Consider the following 15,830-nt stretch of genomic DNA (forward strand, 5'->3'; position numbering starts at 1 on the left):
TGTGAATATGCAGTGATGACTCAACTGTGGAATTTGAGATTGTCAGTAACAGTCTGTAATGCATTACGTGGGCTTAGCTCTGCCCAATTCCATCAGGAACAAAATGGCGAAAAGCCTTATTATCCTCAATGCTAAAAAAATAAATATATACAAACTCACCTTTGGCTATTTTCATGTAGTCATCTCAAAGCCATTTATGGAAATATTGTGTCTTTTAATTTTGCTTGAGAAGATAAATCCAACATATTTGCAAAAGTGATACTTATTTTGTCAGGTAACAGGAATGATACCATCTCTGTCTGTCTGTCGCTGCCCCTCCCAGGGTCCCCCAGGCACCGACCCCGGCTGGCGGCACCGAGCGCTGACCCCAGCTCCTTGTGCCACAACCGTCCCAGTCACCAGCGTCCCAGCTCTCCCCAGAGGCCTAGCACCCCCAGTCTGAAGTAACAAATGACTGACTGTAGGGTCACTTCAATCCTAAAAAAGGTAATTCAAATGCCAAAACAAAAATATGAAGGGCAAATGTTTGCTCTTTATTCACTTTATGAATACTGCATACATATTGGAAAAAAACCCAAACAACACCAAATGGTTGTAATACCAGTCCTTAATTCTTAGCTCCCTGCTGCAGAACACCAGGAAAGGTTTTTCTGTTGTGTTTATTTTTTATTTTTTTTAAATAATCTGGCAATATAGTGGCCCTTGTTGCTGATCTTCCTCGCCTCCAAATAAAGAAGCCTAAAGATTCTCAGTTTAGCCCTCATTTGAAAAACAAAACAAAACAAAACCCAAAAACAAACAAACAAAAAAAAGCAAGTGAAGGAACAAATGCTTTTCTTAACACTTAGTACTCAGTCCCACAACCAGTTTATACAGAGAGCGCTTCATTCCTGAAACCCCATGAATGAGGCTCACAATCAGACAGTTAATGGGAAATACAACTGACCAGCCACTGTGAAAATGAGCAAACTATTTACTTTGTACAGTAAACAAAGCCAAAGTTGTTCTATCAGTTGCAAAGGCAATGAAGCTTTCTCAGTTTAAATTCATATCCACAGAATCCTTTGATTTGGGGAACTTTTTGCACGTGTTAAAAAACAACAGAAGCTGCCAGATGTTCCACGCTTTTCAAATCTAGTCCTTATTTAGCAGCTATAGAACCATGAGTTCAGAAATCTGGGGTTTATGCTGCTAGTTAAAAGGCAAAAAAGCTCCATGGGTTCTCGTTATGAACACTGTTGTTTTTTTTTTTTTTAAGTTTTCTACCATATACCAGCACCCTCTTGCTTTATGCTTTACAGCTATGCTGCTTTTGAGGCAGTTTCTTAACTGCCTGACTTACGTATCTAGAACTCAATTGCTTATTTTAATATCACAGTCTAGCTTTATCCTGATTCACTGTGATGCCTTTTCAAAATATTCACTTATGAAAACGTAATAATAATGAAAAGTGTAAATTTTAAATTTACCCAAGTATTACATTAATATTATTTTCCATCCTATGAACTAAGATTTCTTTATCCACAGTAGGAACTGTTGGTGCAACCATGCAGCTGCCTGCATGAAGTTAGTTCCTATTTGTTGTCTTGAGACCCACTGACATCGCAGTTCAGAGGAGGCTGTCCAATACATGACAAGTAACTTACCTGAAGAGGTTATTCTTCTATTCTGATTACATTACTCTTCTGTGCTGTAAAAATAAACTAGTAAAAAAATAGAAATGGACAGATATGACTGACAAACAGGGCAGTGTAACTATACAGGCACCAGTGATCTTGGCCAGCAGAGACTGGTAAGCTGATGATTACATAAGTCACCTCATTTGATGTGTTGCTGAGAAAACAGTGATGTTTACCTGCACTGGGCTATTCTGAAACACATATAACCTATGGCACTAGGAAAAAATACACAATCATGATGGGATATGCAGATTACCGAAAAGCAAGTTTCACATTTAGAGTATTCAAACACCATTTGCTTCTGTGTTCTGAGCAAGCTGGGAAAAATTCTGCTATGAAAAAAAGAGTGCTACGTTTTGCTATGAAAAAAGAGTTCACTTGATGGTACAGAAAATATGGAATTAAACTGCAATACTGCAGATTGTTAGCAATAATTCAAACTTCTATTTTCAAATTAAAGGATTGAGTGGACATAACTTCATTCATTTCATAGTATTTTTTCTATAGTCTCAATGCTAGTTTACCTGATAGTGCAGTATTTACCTGATAGTGCAGTATTTTATTATGACTTTTGCATCTGGAAACTACATACATTTTAAAGAAATGTAATACAAAAGACACAACTACAATCACTGCAAAAGTTGTTTCTATTAAGGTACAGGGTTCCAATTTCAATAAAAGGAAGGGCTACTTTAATTCCATGTGTACTGAGACCTTGTCTTCAACTACACTTAACAAATACACCCTAATAAATTTAAAGAACCAAACAACAGCAGAAGCTAACCTTACAATAGAGACCAGTTCTCTACTACTGAAATTTGTATTTTCCTGATTTGTTAAAAAAAAAAAAAAATTGGTCCACATACAAAGTAAAATAGGTAAGTCTAAGCTGAGCAAACTTGTCCTTTTTATTCAGTTCCAGTTGTAGCAGTCTCTTGGAGGTAAATCATAATGCGTTCTCTCTTCCTCTTCAGGTCCATAATCTAATGGCAGACCATAATTGTAATCAACTGTTACAACTGGTAATCTTTTGCTTTGTTCCATCTCTCTGGTAGTTTCACCTTGAAAAGGTTTTCCTTCATACCCTATTGAACTATCTTCTTGGTGTACGGATGAAGATGGATACATTGTTCGTGAAGAATATGGTGCAAATCTGTTTTTTCCTCTATTAAATTCATCTGAGGGATGCATTCTCCTATGGTCTTCAGGACAATTTGGTCGATTACTGTAATAAGAACAAATAAGAACGGTGAAATCCTTAGAAATAAAACAGTTGATTTGTTGTTGGTGGCCACCATTAGACATTAAACTTGTATAACCCTGAAAGAACAATTCAGACCCTCAATCTTGTTTTTACCCCCTAAAATTAACAATTCTCTCTACCAGACGTTGCAAACTTGTTTATATTAATTTTTCAATTCTAGCAATTAAAATTATGGCTCTTTATATTAAGTAATTCTACTAAAAGATTGTTTTTTTTCAAGTGCTGTTTCTAGTTAAAATTCCCTATTTACTGAGGATTTCTTTACCTAGGGGCCCTTTTTGTTCCTAAACACATAGTCTAATTTTTGTGGATAATATGTAATAGCAGCTCTCTAGTACATAGTTTAACAGGCAATAATATACTTTGGACTTATAGCTCCAAATATTTTAATTCTTTATTATTCTGTAATAGGGGATTTACTCTCCTACAAAATATATATGGAAGGATCTTCCTCTTCTGTCTTGAGGATTGCTTTTTAAATTAAGTTTCTATACAAAACAAAGTGGAACAAAGAGTTTTGTTTCAAGTTGACTCTAAAAAAGTAAAGGAAACACATAAGCTTTAAATAAGTGCAACCTAGAAAAAATTTCAAAGCTGCAACACTCCAGCTTACATCAAACCCTTCCATATGTCAAAATAAAGAGTTAATTAACTGATCATTTATATATTATTTTAGAAGGATGATTAATTTATTTCAAATTAATTTATTTTTTAAAATTAATTAATTATAAGTGCTGAGGCTTACACTTTTATTCTAACTCTGGTCTTACAGCTCAAGGATGCTTTACCTGTCTGAACACCATTCACGTGGCAAGTCATTGCGACCTGGATGATCATGAAAAGGTCTTGGCCTTTGTCCATGCCCTTTATTAACATAATCAAAGTCTTTTAACTGAGTCTGTTCCTGTAAGTCATCATAAGGCTGATGGTCATGAAAAGGTCTGCGCCTTTGTCCAGGACCTTTATTATCATAATCTTTTAGTTGTATCTCTGTTTGTAAGTCATTGCAAAGCTGGTGATCATTAAAAGGTCTCAACCTCTGCCCACAACCCCTATTACCAAACTCAAAATCTCCCAATTGCATCTGTGGCTGTAAGTCATCATGTGATTGATAGTCACAGAAAGATCTTAGTCTTTGGCCAGGACCTTTGTTGACACAATCTAACTCTTTCAACTGTATTTGAGCCTGAAATTCATCACAAGACTGGCGGTCATGGAACGGTCTTCGTCTCTGGCCACAGCCCCTGCTACCAAAATAAAAATCCTTTGACTGTCTGTCTTCCTGCAGATCATTACAAGATGGATGGTCAGGAAAAGATCTCTGCCTTTGTCCACGGCCTCTGTTAAATTCAATGCCCCCCAGTTGTCTCTCTGCCTGTAAATCATCATGAAATTGGCGTCCAGGAAAAGGTCTCAACCTTTGTCCAGGTCCCCTGCTATTGAAGTCTAGGTCCTTCAGCTGCATGTCTTCTTGAGAATCATCATAAAACTGATGATCAGGAAAGGGTCTTCGTTTCTGTCCTGCTCCCCTATTATAGTCCCAATTTCTCATCTGCATTGGTGCTCTTAAATCATCCTGAGTCTGACGGTCATGAAATGGTCTTCGTCTTTGTCCAGGCCCCTTATTAATGAAATCAAAATCTCTCAACTGCATCTGTCCTTGCAAATCATTGTGACAGTGGTCATCATAAATTCTTAATCTTTTCCCAGACCTGTAAAGAAGTTTTTATCTTAAACAGAACATCATACTTCTAAGTGCTACAAGTCATTAATGAAGCCAAGTTTTTTTAACTAAGAATTGATATGAAAAACATTACAAATGTATAGGTATCAAAGCTACTAAGAATCCAAACTGTAAGTAAAACTAAAACTTGATGTCATAGCTGTGACAAACGTTAAATTGTAATTCTATAGCACTTGTTAAACAGTCAAAACCAGTGATTCCAAATTAATTTAAAATATTTGCAAATTAAGAATAATTGTAGAATAATAAAGAAGGACAGGCAAAGTAAAACTCTGAATTTTTCCAAGTGAACTTATTACAGACTTCTAATAGCACACATTCCCTTCCTTTCCTTTATCTTTTCACTGTTTCTTCAAATCCTGTAAATATGTTTTGCATGAGTAGGCTATATTAATAAAATTTCTTTTAAATTAGAGTATCTATAGTGTTTTTAATAAGAAACAGTTCTCTTTCCCACTATGTGGTTTTTTTGGCTTTTAATTCCATGTTTCAGACTATTACCCCTGAAAATCTTCATTTGGGAACCGCTCTGCAGGTGGGGGTGGAATAATTTCTTCATCTGAATCCCATACATCCATTCCAAGGTTACTAAGAAGAATAAAAACATCTCACATAGGTTTCTTTTTTTAAAACATACCATTGAGAGAGGAAAAAATCCCACATGAAATTCTTCAGTTTAGAATTACAGAAATTTTTGTATGTTAAGTTAAATTTACAGACATTCATAACTTAGAAAATTTTAATCTTGTAAATTCATTTGGGAAGGGCTGCAAAGAAACAAAGAGAATACCCAAATTTCATAAGCTTGGAACACCATCCTCAAGGATGAGAGACAAGCACTATACGTATTCAAAAATCTGGCATAGGACTAAATTAGTCACGCACAGACTATAAAACAATGATAGCAGTAAACCAAAGGACATTCCATAAACTAAAAAGACACAAATCAGTCAGGTATTATTTTAAAATCAATTTACTGCTACAAGATACCATTGGCACACATAACCAAGGAAGATCTAAAGGTTAGCTATTCATAGGTGAATATGATAAGCATAACATTCTTACACACCAGTGATACAATGACTATGAATAGAGGAGTTAAGAACAAACTTCCACTTCCCCATACTTTTTTATTCCTAAAACTGTTGTACCTTTTTTTTTAAGTATTTGGTTCTACCATGCCAACAACAGCGGACATCATAGAGCTTATAAAAAAAATCTTTCCTCTTAAAATGAGAGAATACAGAATTAATACACTTTTCATAGTATGATAAAACCACACCAATGCTCAATAGTACATCAGATTAAAAAAAATCTTTTGAATCATATAAATTGAAAAGATGGAACACAGGAAGTACACTGCACTTCCTGTTATTCATATCAGAAGTCTTACAAGACACATGAAGTTGCACATTAAAGGCTTAAGAGGGGGTTAATTTTGGCTTATGACTAGAAGTGAACTTTTCAAAATACCAGTAGACACACTGGAAAATCTTAACCATACAACTAAAAGCTTTTGTTTACCTTCTCATCGGTTGTGTTCTGAGATCTGTGAGATACACAAGACCATCCATGCGATGACCTCTAGCATCACCAAAAGCTACAGAAAAAAATGATACAAGTCTAATGAACTGTGCTCAACTGAGCCACAAAAATGTGAAAGGCAAGTTTCTGTTCACCATGAGATGCTGATTTTGAAACAATTATAACTTATAAACTTTATATTAAATACTTCAGCAGGCTGGCAATGTTGCAGCTTTTGGTTGTTTTTTTTTTAACAACTGAAACTAGTAGTGGTAGCAACCTATGACTGAAAACTCTTCAAAGCAAAAGGAAAACAAAAAAAGACTCGAAGCAGCTGAAACATATTCCTACTATGCTGTCAATTTGCTAATCCTCAAGCCTTGCCTGGAATAGAATCAACAGTCAGAGAAAATCTTCTATGGAAGCCAGCACATTAAATAAGGATACTAAAATAGAATTGTAGTATTTCTGAATACAATTGTAGTAATTGTGAGTTACATCCCAACATGTACCTTAGTTCAAACTGTATAAATACCTTGAATTGCTGTCTCTGGATCCCAGCCTTCAACATCTATAAGATATCTGAAGAAAAATATGATTGGATTATTGTCCTAAAGGGATTATAGGTTAATGAAAGGACACTATCTTTTGTGAACAATGATTTCTGATTTTATACAACCCTTACCTACATATAAGGTAGCCAGTTCTATTAATTCCATTAGTACAGTGAACGCCAATAAGTTTCTCTATCAAAAAGGAAAACATAGTCTTTAATAATTCAGAAAGTGAATTTACTAAAAGATTAGTGCAAGAAAAAAAAAGCTGTACTTTTCGAGCAAAGTAATGATAAATAATGATTGCTATTTACAAAATTATACTGTCACGCCTGTAAAAGAACAGACACATCCAGACTTTGTCCTCTTCATGCTGGATCTCTAGCGGCAGTTAGCTCACTACTTCCAAACCTGTGAAGACTGAGATTAACGCTGCAGAATGCAGGAAAAAAGAAAGAAGAGCGATGACAAATAAAGTGGCTGGCCTCAGCCAGAACTGCAGTAACAGGAGAAAAAGAATAAAATATGGTTTTGAAAGCAAATCTAAACAAGTACATGTAGAATTGAGGAACTTAACTTAGATTCTCGTAAACCTTACAAAAAGGAGGAAATAAACACCCCTTGTGCCTTGGAGTATGAAATACATTACTAGAATAATTCATCTAAGTTAACTAAAAATTTGGATCATTATTGAGGAATGCAATAATAGCAATGGGGAATTTAGGTTCATGCATGGAGAAAAGAAGCACTCTAATGGGAACTAGTAAGCTCTAAAGAAAATCTGTCTTTTTTGGAACGGTTATACTAATCAGGTAAAGGCTAAAAAGCAGAATAATTAACTATCGAGACATTTCCAACAGGGAAACACAATAGGGAAACACTACTATGGTCATGCAAGGCACTGATAGAACCTCATCCAGACTAGTCCAAACAATTCCAATTACCCGTATTTAATTTAAAAAAAATAAATAACATTGAAATATGTGATTTGGAATTTTAGATGACAAAACTTTAATCATCAGAAAAACAAAGTTGTGGCAGAGATTAAGTAGTAACAGATGGTCTTTGAAATGGAACTGTGATTAATTTTTGAGTGAGATAAAATATAACTGTTTGCCACAGAATAGTCACATTGCCATATAAGTTTAAGTTGGTGTCCTAAAAGTTCAGAAATTAAAAGACTCTAGCTTCTCAAAAATTATTTGTAAGAAGAATCCTGAGAAACTTTAGGGGTAATTAAATCAGAAAGCAAGTTGCAATGAGTAAGTTAATATAAAAATGAAAGTTCTCCCAACTCTGAAGTGATATAAGCCCTGCCAAAATGGTCTCACTAGCTGGAACTACAGGCCTTCATACAGTAACAAATTAGGAATTGATTTTCTCAATGCTGAGAATCGGAAATAATTAGATTCAAATACAGACTATTCTTTGTCACACAAAAAGTCACTAGATCAAAACCAGAAGAAAACTAATAATCTCCAAGTATTTTCCCTAAGCCAAAAAAGAGCAAAGGAAGAACTTGCACACTAATTTCCTGAGCAAGGACAAAGGCTTCCTCTTATACCTTTTAATTTTCTCAGCACTTCTAATTCAGGCTCTCATACCTGCGATTCATAAAAGGCTGTCAGTTACAACACTAAGCTGATGGTGGACAATTGGGTCAGACAGATGAAAGCCTTGTTGCGGTTGCTTTGACACATATGGCAAATATAAGTATTAGAAAGGGCATTTAAGTTAGTAGTCATTTTTGAAAAAGACATGCTTTGAAAGCAAAATGATATGTAGTGTTTCACATAATGTATCTTATGATAGCAAAGTGGAAAGTGCTATGGAAAGTCTGAGATCCCTGGTGCCTTACATATCTGCTAAAATTAATAAACAGTACTGCGAGCACTGAAATAAAATTTTTGGGTTTTTTACAGCATAAAATGCTGATATTTACCATTTCCTGCATTCTCCCATAGGAATTTTCTGACCCATTTTTTGAACTGCAGGATAGTAGCATTATCAGGGACTTCAAGTCCAACTGTATAAAGTTTCTTATACTGCACGCTTTTAGGTAAATCCTAGGAACAAGAAGGGAAAAAAAAAAAAAGGTAAAAATCATTGATTTCTTGCATCAATGAAAAACCTTAAGCAGTATCTAACATAACGCCAATGGAAAACAGTAGTTCAAATCCTGAGTAGAAACTGAAAACAATCTTGATGCAATTCTATAGAGATACACTCCCAGAAACTACCATTTACATTGCCACTTTAAAGACCTGATCTCAAAGAAAGAACAGTTTTTACAGAAGATGTAGCACATTGGCTAGAGACAAGATTCCTGTAATTCCATTCAAATCCAGTTTACAATTATTAGCAATATTTGTCCTTCCCAACCACAATCATATATATACTCACATATTCACCCCCTTAACGCTTACAGCCTGTACACATTGAAAGATTAACATTCAGTTGCAACGCTGCTATTTATGCTCCTTTTCAATAGGAGGCTGATTAATCACAATTGTTTGAATACTGATAAAAAATTTGAAATTAATAGAGTAGTTTAAAAACGTACACTTTCTTAGTGGATTCCACTAAAGATCAGTGACAAAAAAGATGCTTGGAATAAACAAGAATGTCTTCAGGGCACAGCCTGTAAATCTCCTGCATCTTTTCTGCAGTGCCTGGCACTAAAGTCTTTATCCATTACTCTTGAGTTCCTATAATACAAACAAGCCGCAAATACAACTAGCTGGGAGACGGAGTTACTTCCCCTGTGATAAAACATTTAGCTTCTATTGGAGACACAATAAAGGTTGCAGAAACTGATTAATTTTGTTATTATGCTTATATTACCTTAACTTCATAGTATCGTGTGGTATATGTTAAATCAATAATTAATCCAAGCTCCACATTTAGGCCTTTCATTGCAGCAATTAAATCTTTTGGTGTAAATTTCTGGGTTGGGGTAAGCCTCTGGTTAATTGCCTACAATTAAAATGGAAAAGAGAGATTTTCTTTTTAAGTTATAGTAACACAACGTGTAATAGTCAGCTGTTTTAATTAGGACTAGGAAATATCAGTGTTCAGAAGGGAATGTTTACAGTATCAGAGCCATGTCCATGCACTATACAGAAAAAAAAAAAAAAAGGAGCCAAATAAAAAGCAAGAATTCGTTGTGTATTTCTATTAAGATGAAAATGCAAGACAATATGTGAGAATTTTCACGTGTACATTGTTAACAAACATTATTAAAATAAGCACTAATTTGACAGGCACAAAAATCCTGCAATATCCAGCATGTGTATACTGATCATGTATTGCAGATAACTAAACATCAGCAAAAAGTAAACCACTACAATCCCCTTTTCCCCAAGCACACTTTGTCCTGCATGATAACAAAAAATTAACAGTGTATTTGATGTAAAATATTTGAAGTTGTGACACAAGAACTCCTTTCTTCTAAAGGTTTTAACTCTTTTCCCACAAATGTGCAGCCATTCCTAGTCCCGCTTTGTCTCTTGGCAGAGTGTACCTGCATGTCATTTAGCACTGGAAAAGACTAAAATACAGTGACTAAGAAAGCTGCATGTTGGTGCGTAATGAATAATAACTTCATTTGCCATAACCAGTGGGAAAAATGTTTACTCACCCTATTGTAGCTGTGTTTTTTGAAATGTGTTCTTCACTCTAGGTATGAAAATGCCTCATATACACAAGACTGGATTTTCTCTGAATAGAGCACTCACCCATTGTGAGAGCCTTTTGACATAGGTTCAGCCATAACTAATTAAGACAGTGGCAAAAGGTACAGCAGCCTCAACGACCTCTCAGTTCCTTTGTCAACAAGATATTCAAGCAGACTGGACTCAGAACTGATGGAAAGGAAAGCAGTCACAGACCACATACCTCTCAGAACCACACGTGCAATAAGGCAATTAACCGTTCCTTCTTTTGACTGTACAGATCATAATCTAAAATGCTAGCAAGCACTTATCCTGTCCCTGGAAACACGGACAGGAAACCAAATTAAAGAGCAGAAAGTCCTATCAAAACTGGTCACCATGAAGTTTAAGCTAAAAAGAGTAGGATAGAAAGCATATAGAAGTATTCAGTCCTGTGTATTTCAGATACTGGTGCACCGCTGAAAAAACAGTGGACGCTGGTTGAGGTTCAAACAAAATGAGCACGAGTCAGTTATTTCACCCGCTATTCAGCAGTGACTTTTAGTAAAATCTGAAACTGAATTTACTAACTTTGAGGTGACAACAGTAAATCTGCAAAATATCTATGGTAGAATGTTCCTGATTTTTTTCTTTTATTATGTGAAATCACACAAACTGAGGTGGAATACAATTTTCAAAAATAAGGTATCTCTGGACATATTGCTTGATTGAGTAAACGCGTTATGATAGACTATGTTTTGAAAGACTACGTGGAATTTTCTGAGAAACTCCTGCTCTGAGAATGTGGGAAATCTGTAGTCTTTGATTTCCATAAAATTATATTTTTGCTTACATTACCTAGATTGTTATTCATATCATAAGCCCTTCCATATGATTTTCTTACAACAGTCATGAAAAGCTGTTAAATAAGATAATGAATTTAGGCCACAATAGTGATCAAATGAATTGTGCTGATTGGTTAGAGATTTTATGAGTTTTAAAAGGTAAATAAAAAGAGTAACACCAAATACAAATTTTTAAAGAAAGATAAAAAATATAGAATATTATGTCAAAAAACCACTAGTAGATGACTGGAAAGGCTAAATCTGAATAAATTATTTTTTAATAAAACTTTCCTGAAGTTTGCATGAGTATTTATGTTCTTCTTTATTACTTTTGCACTATAGCTAATAAAGCCAATCTGTAGTTACTTTTTATACATACCCCTTTTAAAGGTACTTTGAATGCAATAAATCTAGTTCCTGGTATAGGTTGTCCAACTGGTGTCAAACTCCGCCATCTGTAATGAAACAAATAGTTACTTCTAAATATCTTTTACAACTACAGTAGAATTATGTCCCTAAATCTGGAATTATTCTATGAAGTGGTTTCAAGGCATTGTGAGGATGTTTGAAAAGTCTTCTTCCTTCCTTCTTCAACTTCCAAGAAATTTCTCCCCTCAAAATGGCAGGACAGCATTTATAAGCACGTAGCACCAATATGAAGCAAAGCAGACGGGCAAAGTTCAACAGGTAAAAAGGTATTCTTATAGTTGGTGGAAGTTTTTCAACTTAGCTCAATCAAACATATTTTAAAAGTTGTCATATGATTGCATCAATCATTTAATTGACAATGAAATGCAAAGTTTACTTTTATTAAAAATACAGAGCTTCTAGTTTTGCAAATGCACTTACTTTGTAAGATGCTTATTTTTCAAAGAAAGACTCTTAACTACTTTCTCTTGGCACTTTGAAAAATACAGAGAATATTCTACCACACCAAAACCTAGCAAAAATCACCTACTAATAGGAAAGCATTAAATATAAAATGTATATTTTAAAAGTATATTAAAAAATTAAGTATACAAAGTATAAAAATAAGTTCTCTTATCTTACATTTCCATGTACAGCAATAATGTGTCCAGTATTCCAGGGTAACTAAAACTAGTACTGAGCTCAAGCCATGAATTCAGAATGATTTTCATCCAATAGTTAAAAATCACTGTTAGTAAAACAGTGTAAACAGGTATATATTATTCTCTGCACATGCACTTCAGAACTGAACCTGAGTTTATGAAATTATACCAACAGTAAGATTTTGGATGCTGATGCACAAATGCATAAATCTGTAAAAACATCATAGTATTTTATGACTGTTTGTTAATGTAACTTGAACTCTTTTTATTGGCTGGTTCTCCACTAAAACATTGCAGTATACAACTACTGAAGGACAACAGCATTTCAGACACTGTGAAGAACCAGAACTTGACTACATGGTGTAAACTCCACTGCAAGGGGTCACTCGAATCCCTCTCTTATACTGAAGTCTCACTTCATTACAAAAATACTTCTCCAGCACTACTTTCTAGGATTGAGATTGCAGTGGACCCTGTACACCTTAGCTCTGCTCCAAGACATTTCTGAGAAAAAGGAGAAATGCTTTTTGCCATGAAGAAATACAGGAAGTCTTAATTCCAGTCCACCTCCTCCTCTCACTGCTGGAGCAAGGACTGTGCAAATAGCATCAGATCAAACATTCAGGGCTAGGGCTGAGTGACAGGGACACAACAAGAAGAGTGGGCTAAGAAGAACAAAGTACAAGACTAGCAGTGGAAACACTGGCTATTACTACCATTTATTAATTTAGGTGCTAAGTATTTCTTGCTTAGTTTCAATATTCCTGGCTCCTTTTAACTTAAATGAAAACTCAAGTTTATTGTATCACTTTAATTAGCATAATGGCATTTTGATTAAAACTGTTAAGAACTGTATAAAGAACTGAGGCAGTAACATAAAGACAATCTCAAAAAATGCTTTTCATGTCTGTTTATCTATGAGGGTGTTTCTCTTGCAGCATCATTAAAAATGAAACAGTTACTGTTATATTTACCGCCATTATAATAATACTGTGACATGACCGAGGTTTCACTTCCATAGTATGTTACTGTCTGCCCTGGTCCTTATGCTATAGTGTACCACAATCTCACTTCTTCCAACAGCTATTTCTGGGGGCAGTAAATTGCACATGCAGGATTACCTAGGCTAAAATTACATTTCCTTAAGTCCTCTTCCAGCATTCGCTGCTATTCTTCCTGGTGTACTAAACTAATTCACAGTGAAGAACTGCAACCTGCTGTGCTAGCACAAAGATGACATCAATATACTGCTGAATCAGACTGGGAGACTGACAATTCCTCAAACTCCTTTACCACCAGAAACCCCACAGTGTGGATGCCTAGCCTGACTTGGTAATAGTATCAAAAAGTATCTGGAGAAGCTGAAAGCACTTCAGTATGATGAGTTTTGTCAGATGGTAACACTAATTTTATAACCAATTACTCCACAGTAGATGTTTCTCTCCCTGAAAGACACACAGGTATTAGTTTCCAATCACAGAAGCTGTACAATCCACTGCTTCTTCCATACATGTAGCTTGAAAGCTGCTCCAGTTCAAACGCAAGGGGGAAAAAGGAAGGGAGAAACAAGTACCCAATTCCCAAAGGTTTAGTAATAATTTCCAAGTACAGAGAAAACAAGTAGGACAGCTATTCTTTCAGGCTTTCAGCAGCAAAACTAACTCACTTTAGCACAATTTTGTCCAACTGTTAAAACTGAAATTTCATAGAAACTTTAGAAAAGACATGGCTAATGGCTTAAGTTTTATTCTAATTTTAATCTCTGAGTTTGTCAGCTATGAAAAAAACTTCAGTTTCTTGAAGTTATTTTTGAAATTTTGTTCATCTTTTCTATTTATTGCTTTTAGGCCAACGTATTTTGCGGGAAATCATGCTTTTTGTATTTTATTGCTCCTCTTAAAAATGTTCTTAATAAACTTACCTAACTTCCCCTGAAACCAGGATGTCAACCTTCCCTCAAATAATGTATAAACCGCAAGTTATTGCCCCATTATAGTGTGCCTTTATATCTCAGCACAACCTTCTATCCAAGTTTATCCTGATGTCACCAGTAACACATCAGCTAAACTTTTAAACTTGACTTCCTTCCCCCCCCCGTAGAGCTGGAGAATAGAAGTGTATCTGTTTTAAATGAGAACATTCTGTGGTCTCCATATGCACTCCCAATAAAGTCATCAGAAAGCCTCTGACAAGCATTTGGGGTTTTTTTTATTATTATTTTTGCTGGTAAAACATTTTTGTTGTCCTCTTCTTAAAAACAAAACCGCACCACGCTTCTGGACATAAAGCCATGAAAATATTCCTTGATCACATGCATGCAACCACCTGCTCCCATCTTATCAGCTCTTCCCCAACTCCTAGTAGCAAACATCTAAGTAGTCAGAAGGATCGAATACTCTCCCGCTTCCCCAGTAAGTATACACCTAGGTGTAAGAAGGTTAGGAAGAAGGGACTGTGTTTGGCTGATGAAGTGTTCACAGACAGGCTGGAGAATTATACTCACCTGGGGGATGAAGGGCTGGGTTGTTCCTGTCTTGAAGGAGACACCTACCTTACCTGGCTGCAGGTGCTGAAGATGCTTGTGGCAAGAAAGTGCCTGGGGCAGTAAGTGCCCATTCTCTGTGGGCAGGACCGTGCCTGCTCCTGCCTCTTGCTTAGTGTGAGAGATACTTACCCATGAGGGATAGTATTCTTCTTTACCATACTGAAAGCAGGAGCAAGCAGAGCAGGAGACAGCGGTGAAAGTGGGCACTGCAGCAAAGGAGAGAGAACCGCGCAGTTAACACGGTGCTAATCTCTTTCTCCATCAGTGGGCCTTTTCACAGGGCTGACTCTCAAGTAAAATAAACCAAGTAGTCAGCAGGAGCTTAAAGCCATCCTGAACAAGTTCTGCAGCTTGCAAGCTAGCCAATTTTCTGCACCACTACAGTACGGCAAGAGGGAAAGACAACAACTCACCTCTCCTCTCCGGGAGATCAAAAGAAACAGAGAGGAGAGGCAGCAGCTTTCTAACTCTTAGCAGCAGCGCTGCAGGGATGAAGATCTTCCTGGCGGTCCCTGTTCCCTCTCCTGTGGCTCGGAGTAGTCTGTTCTGCCCTTGTGCTTCCACAGCTACAACTCTTGTCTGAAGGAGAAGAAACTCCAGGCAGCTGAAAGAGGCGAGGCCAGCACCTCAGCAAGGGAAGGGCCATCACCTGCCCCACTCTAACCTAGAGTCCGATCCCGCCGCATCCGGGGCACCCTCAGCGCCCACCGATCTCAGCTGGACCGGGGCAGGGGGGAGAGGGGCGAGGAGAGCTCCCCCGCTCCGCGGGAGGCCCATGCCCGCCGCTCCAGAGAAGACGCTTGAGCCTGGCGTGAGGCTCCTTCCTCACAGCCGCACGTCCCCGCCAAGACAGGGAGCCCCGGACAGGACCGTCTCCGAAGCCGGCTCAGGACGCTGTCTTAGGGGGAGACGGCTGAGATCGGGCGAGGAAACGAGGAAAAGGAGACCAGGG

At 36.7% G+C, this 15,830-nt stretch overlaps 1 protein-coding gene across 2 annotated transcripts; it reads right to left on the reverse strand.

The window, feature by feature from the left end:
• Positions 1 to 512: 512 nt before the first annotated feature.
• On the reverse strand, positions 513 to 15,830 carry LOC106898294. 2 transcript variants are annotated; one of them, XM_014959456.1, is made up of 11 exons: positions 15,292 to 15,830; positions 15,008 to 15,084; positions 11,643 to 11,718; positions 9,610 to 9,741; positions 8,708 to 8,831; positions 6,897 to 6,957; positions 6,747 to 6,793; positions 6,212 to 6,287; positions 5,189 to 5,275; positions 3,732 to 4,655; positions 513 to 2,904 (listed from the first exon to the last, which is right to left on the reverse strand). In XM_014959456.1, exons 2-11 carry the CDS (start codon positions 15,034 to 15,036, stop codon positions 2,592 to 2,594), a joined length of 1,869 nt encoding a protein of 622 aa, XP_014814942.1. In that variant the 5' UTR covers positions 15,037 to 15,084; positions 15,292 to 15,830; the 3' UTR covers positions 513 to 2,591. The 2 variants fall into 2 exon arrangements, with proteins under 2 accessions (XP_014814942.1, XP_014814950.1); XM_014959464.1 differs by lacking the exon at positions 15,008 to 15,084.

Source organism: Calidris pugnax, unplaced genomic scaffold, assembly GCF_001431845.1.
Source record: "Calidris pugnax isolate Ruff unplaced genomic scaffold, ASM143184v1 scaffold4, whole genome shotgun sequence".
In the NCBI taxonomy this organism is placed as follows: domain Eukaryota; kingdom Metazoa; phylum Chordata; class Aves; order Charadriiformes; family Scolopacidae; genus Calidris; species Calidris pugnax.

What these genes read in the sequence shown, in the direction of transcription:
- LOC106898294 (XM_014959456.1), bottom strand. Translation starts at nt 15,036, where the DNA reads ATGGTAAAGAAGAATACTATCCCTCATGG. An exon ending in CACGATACTATGAAGTTAAG is followed by an intron (nt 8,832 to 9,609) that starts GTAATATAAGCA and finishes TCTTGTTCCTAG; the next exon opens with GATTTACCTAAAAGCGTGCA. An exon ending in ATGGGAGAATGCAGGAAATG is followed by an intron (nt 6,958 to 8,707) that starts GTAAATATCAGC and finishes CCTTTTTGATAG; the next exon opens with AGAAACTTATTGGCGTTCAC.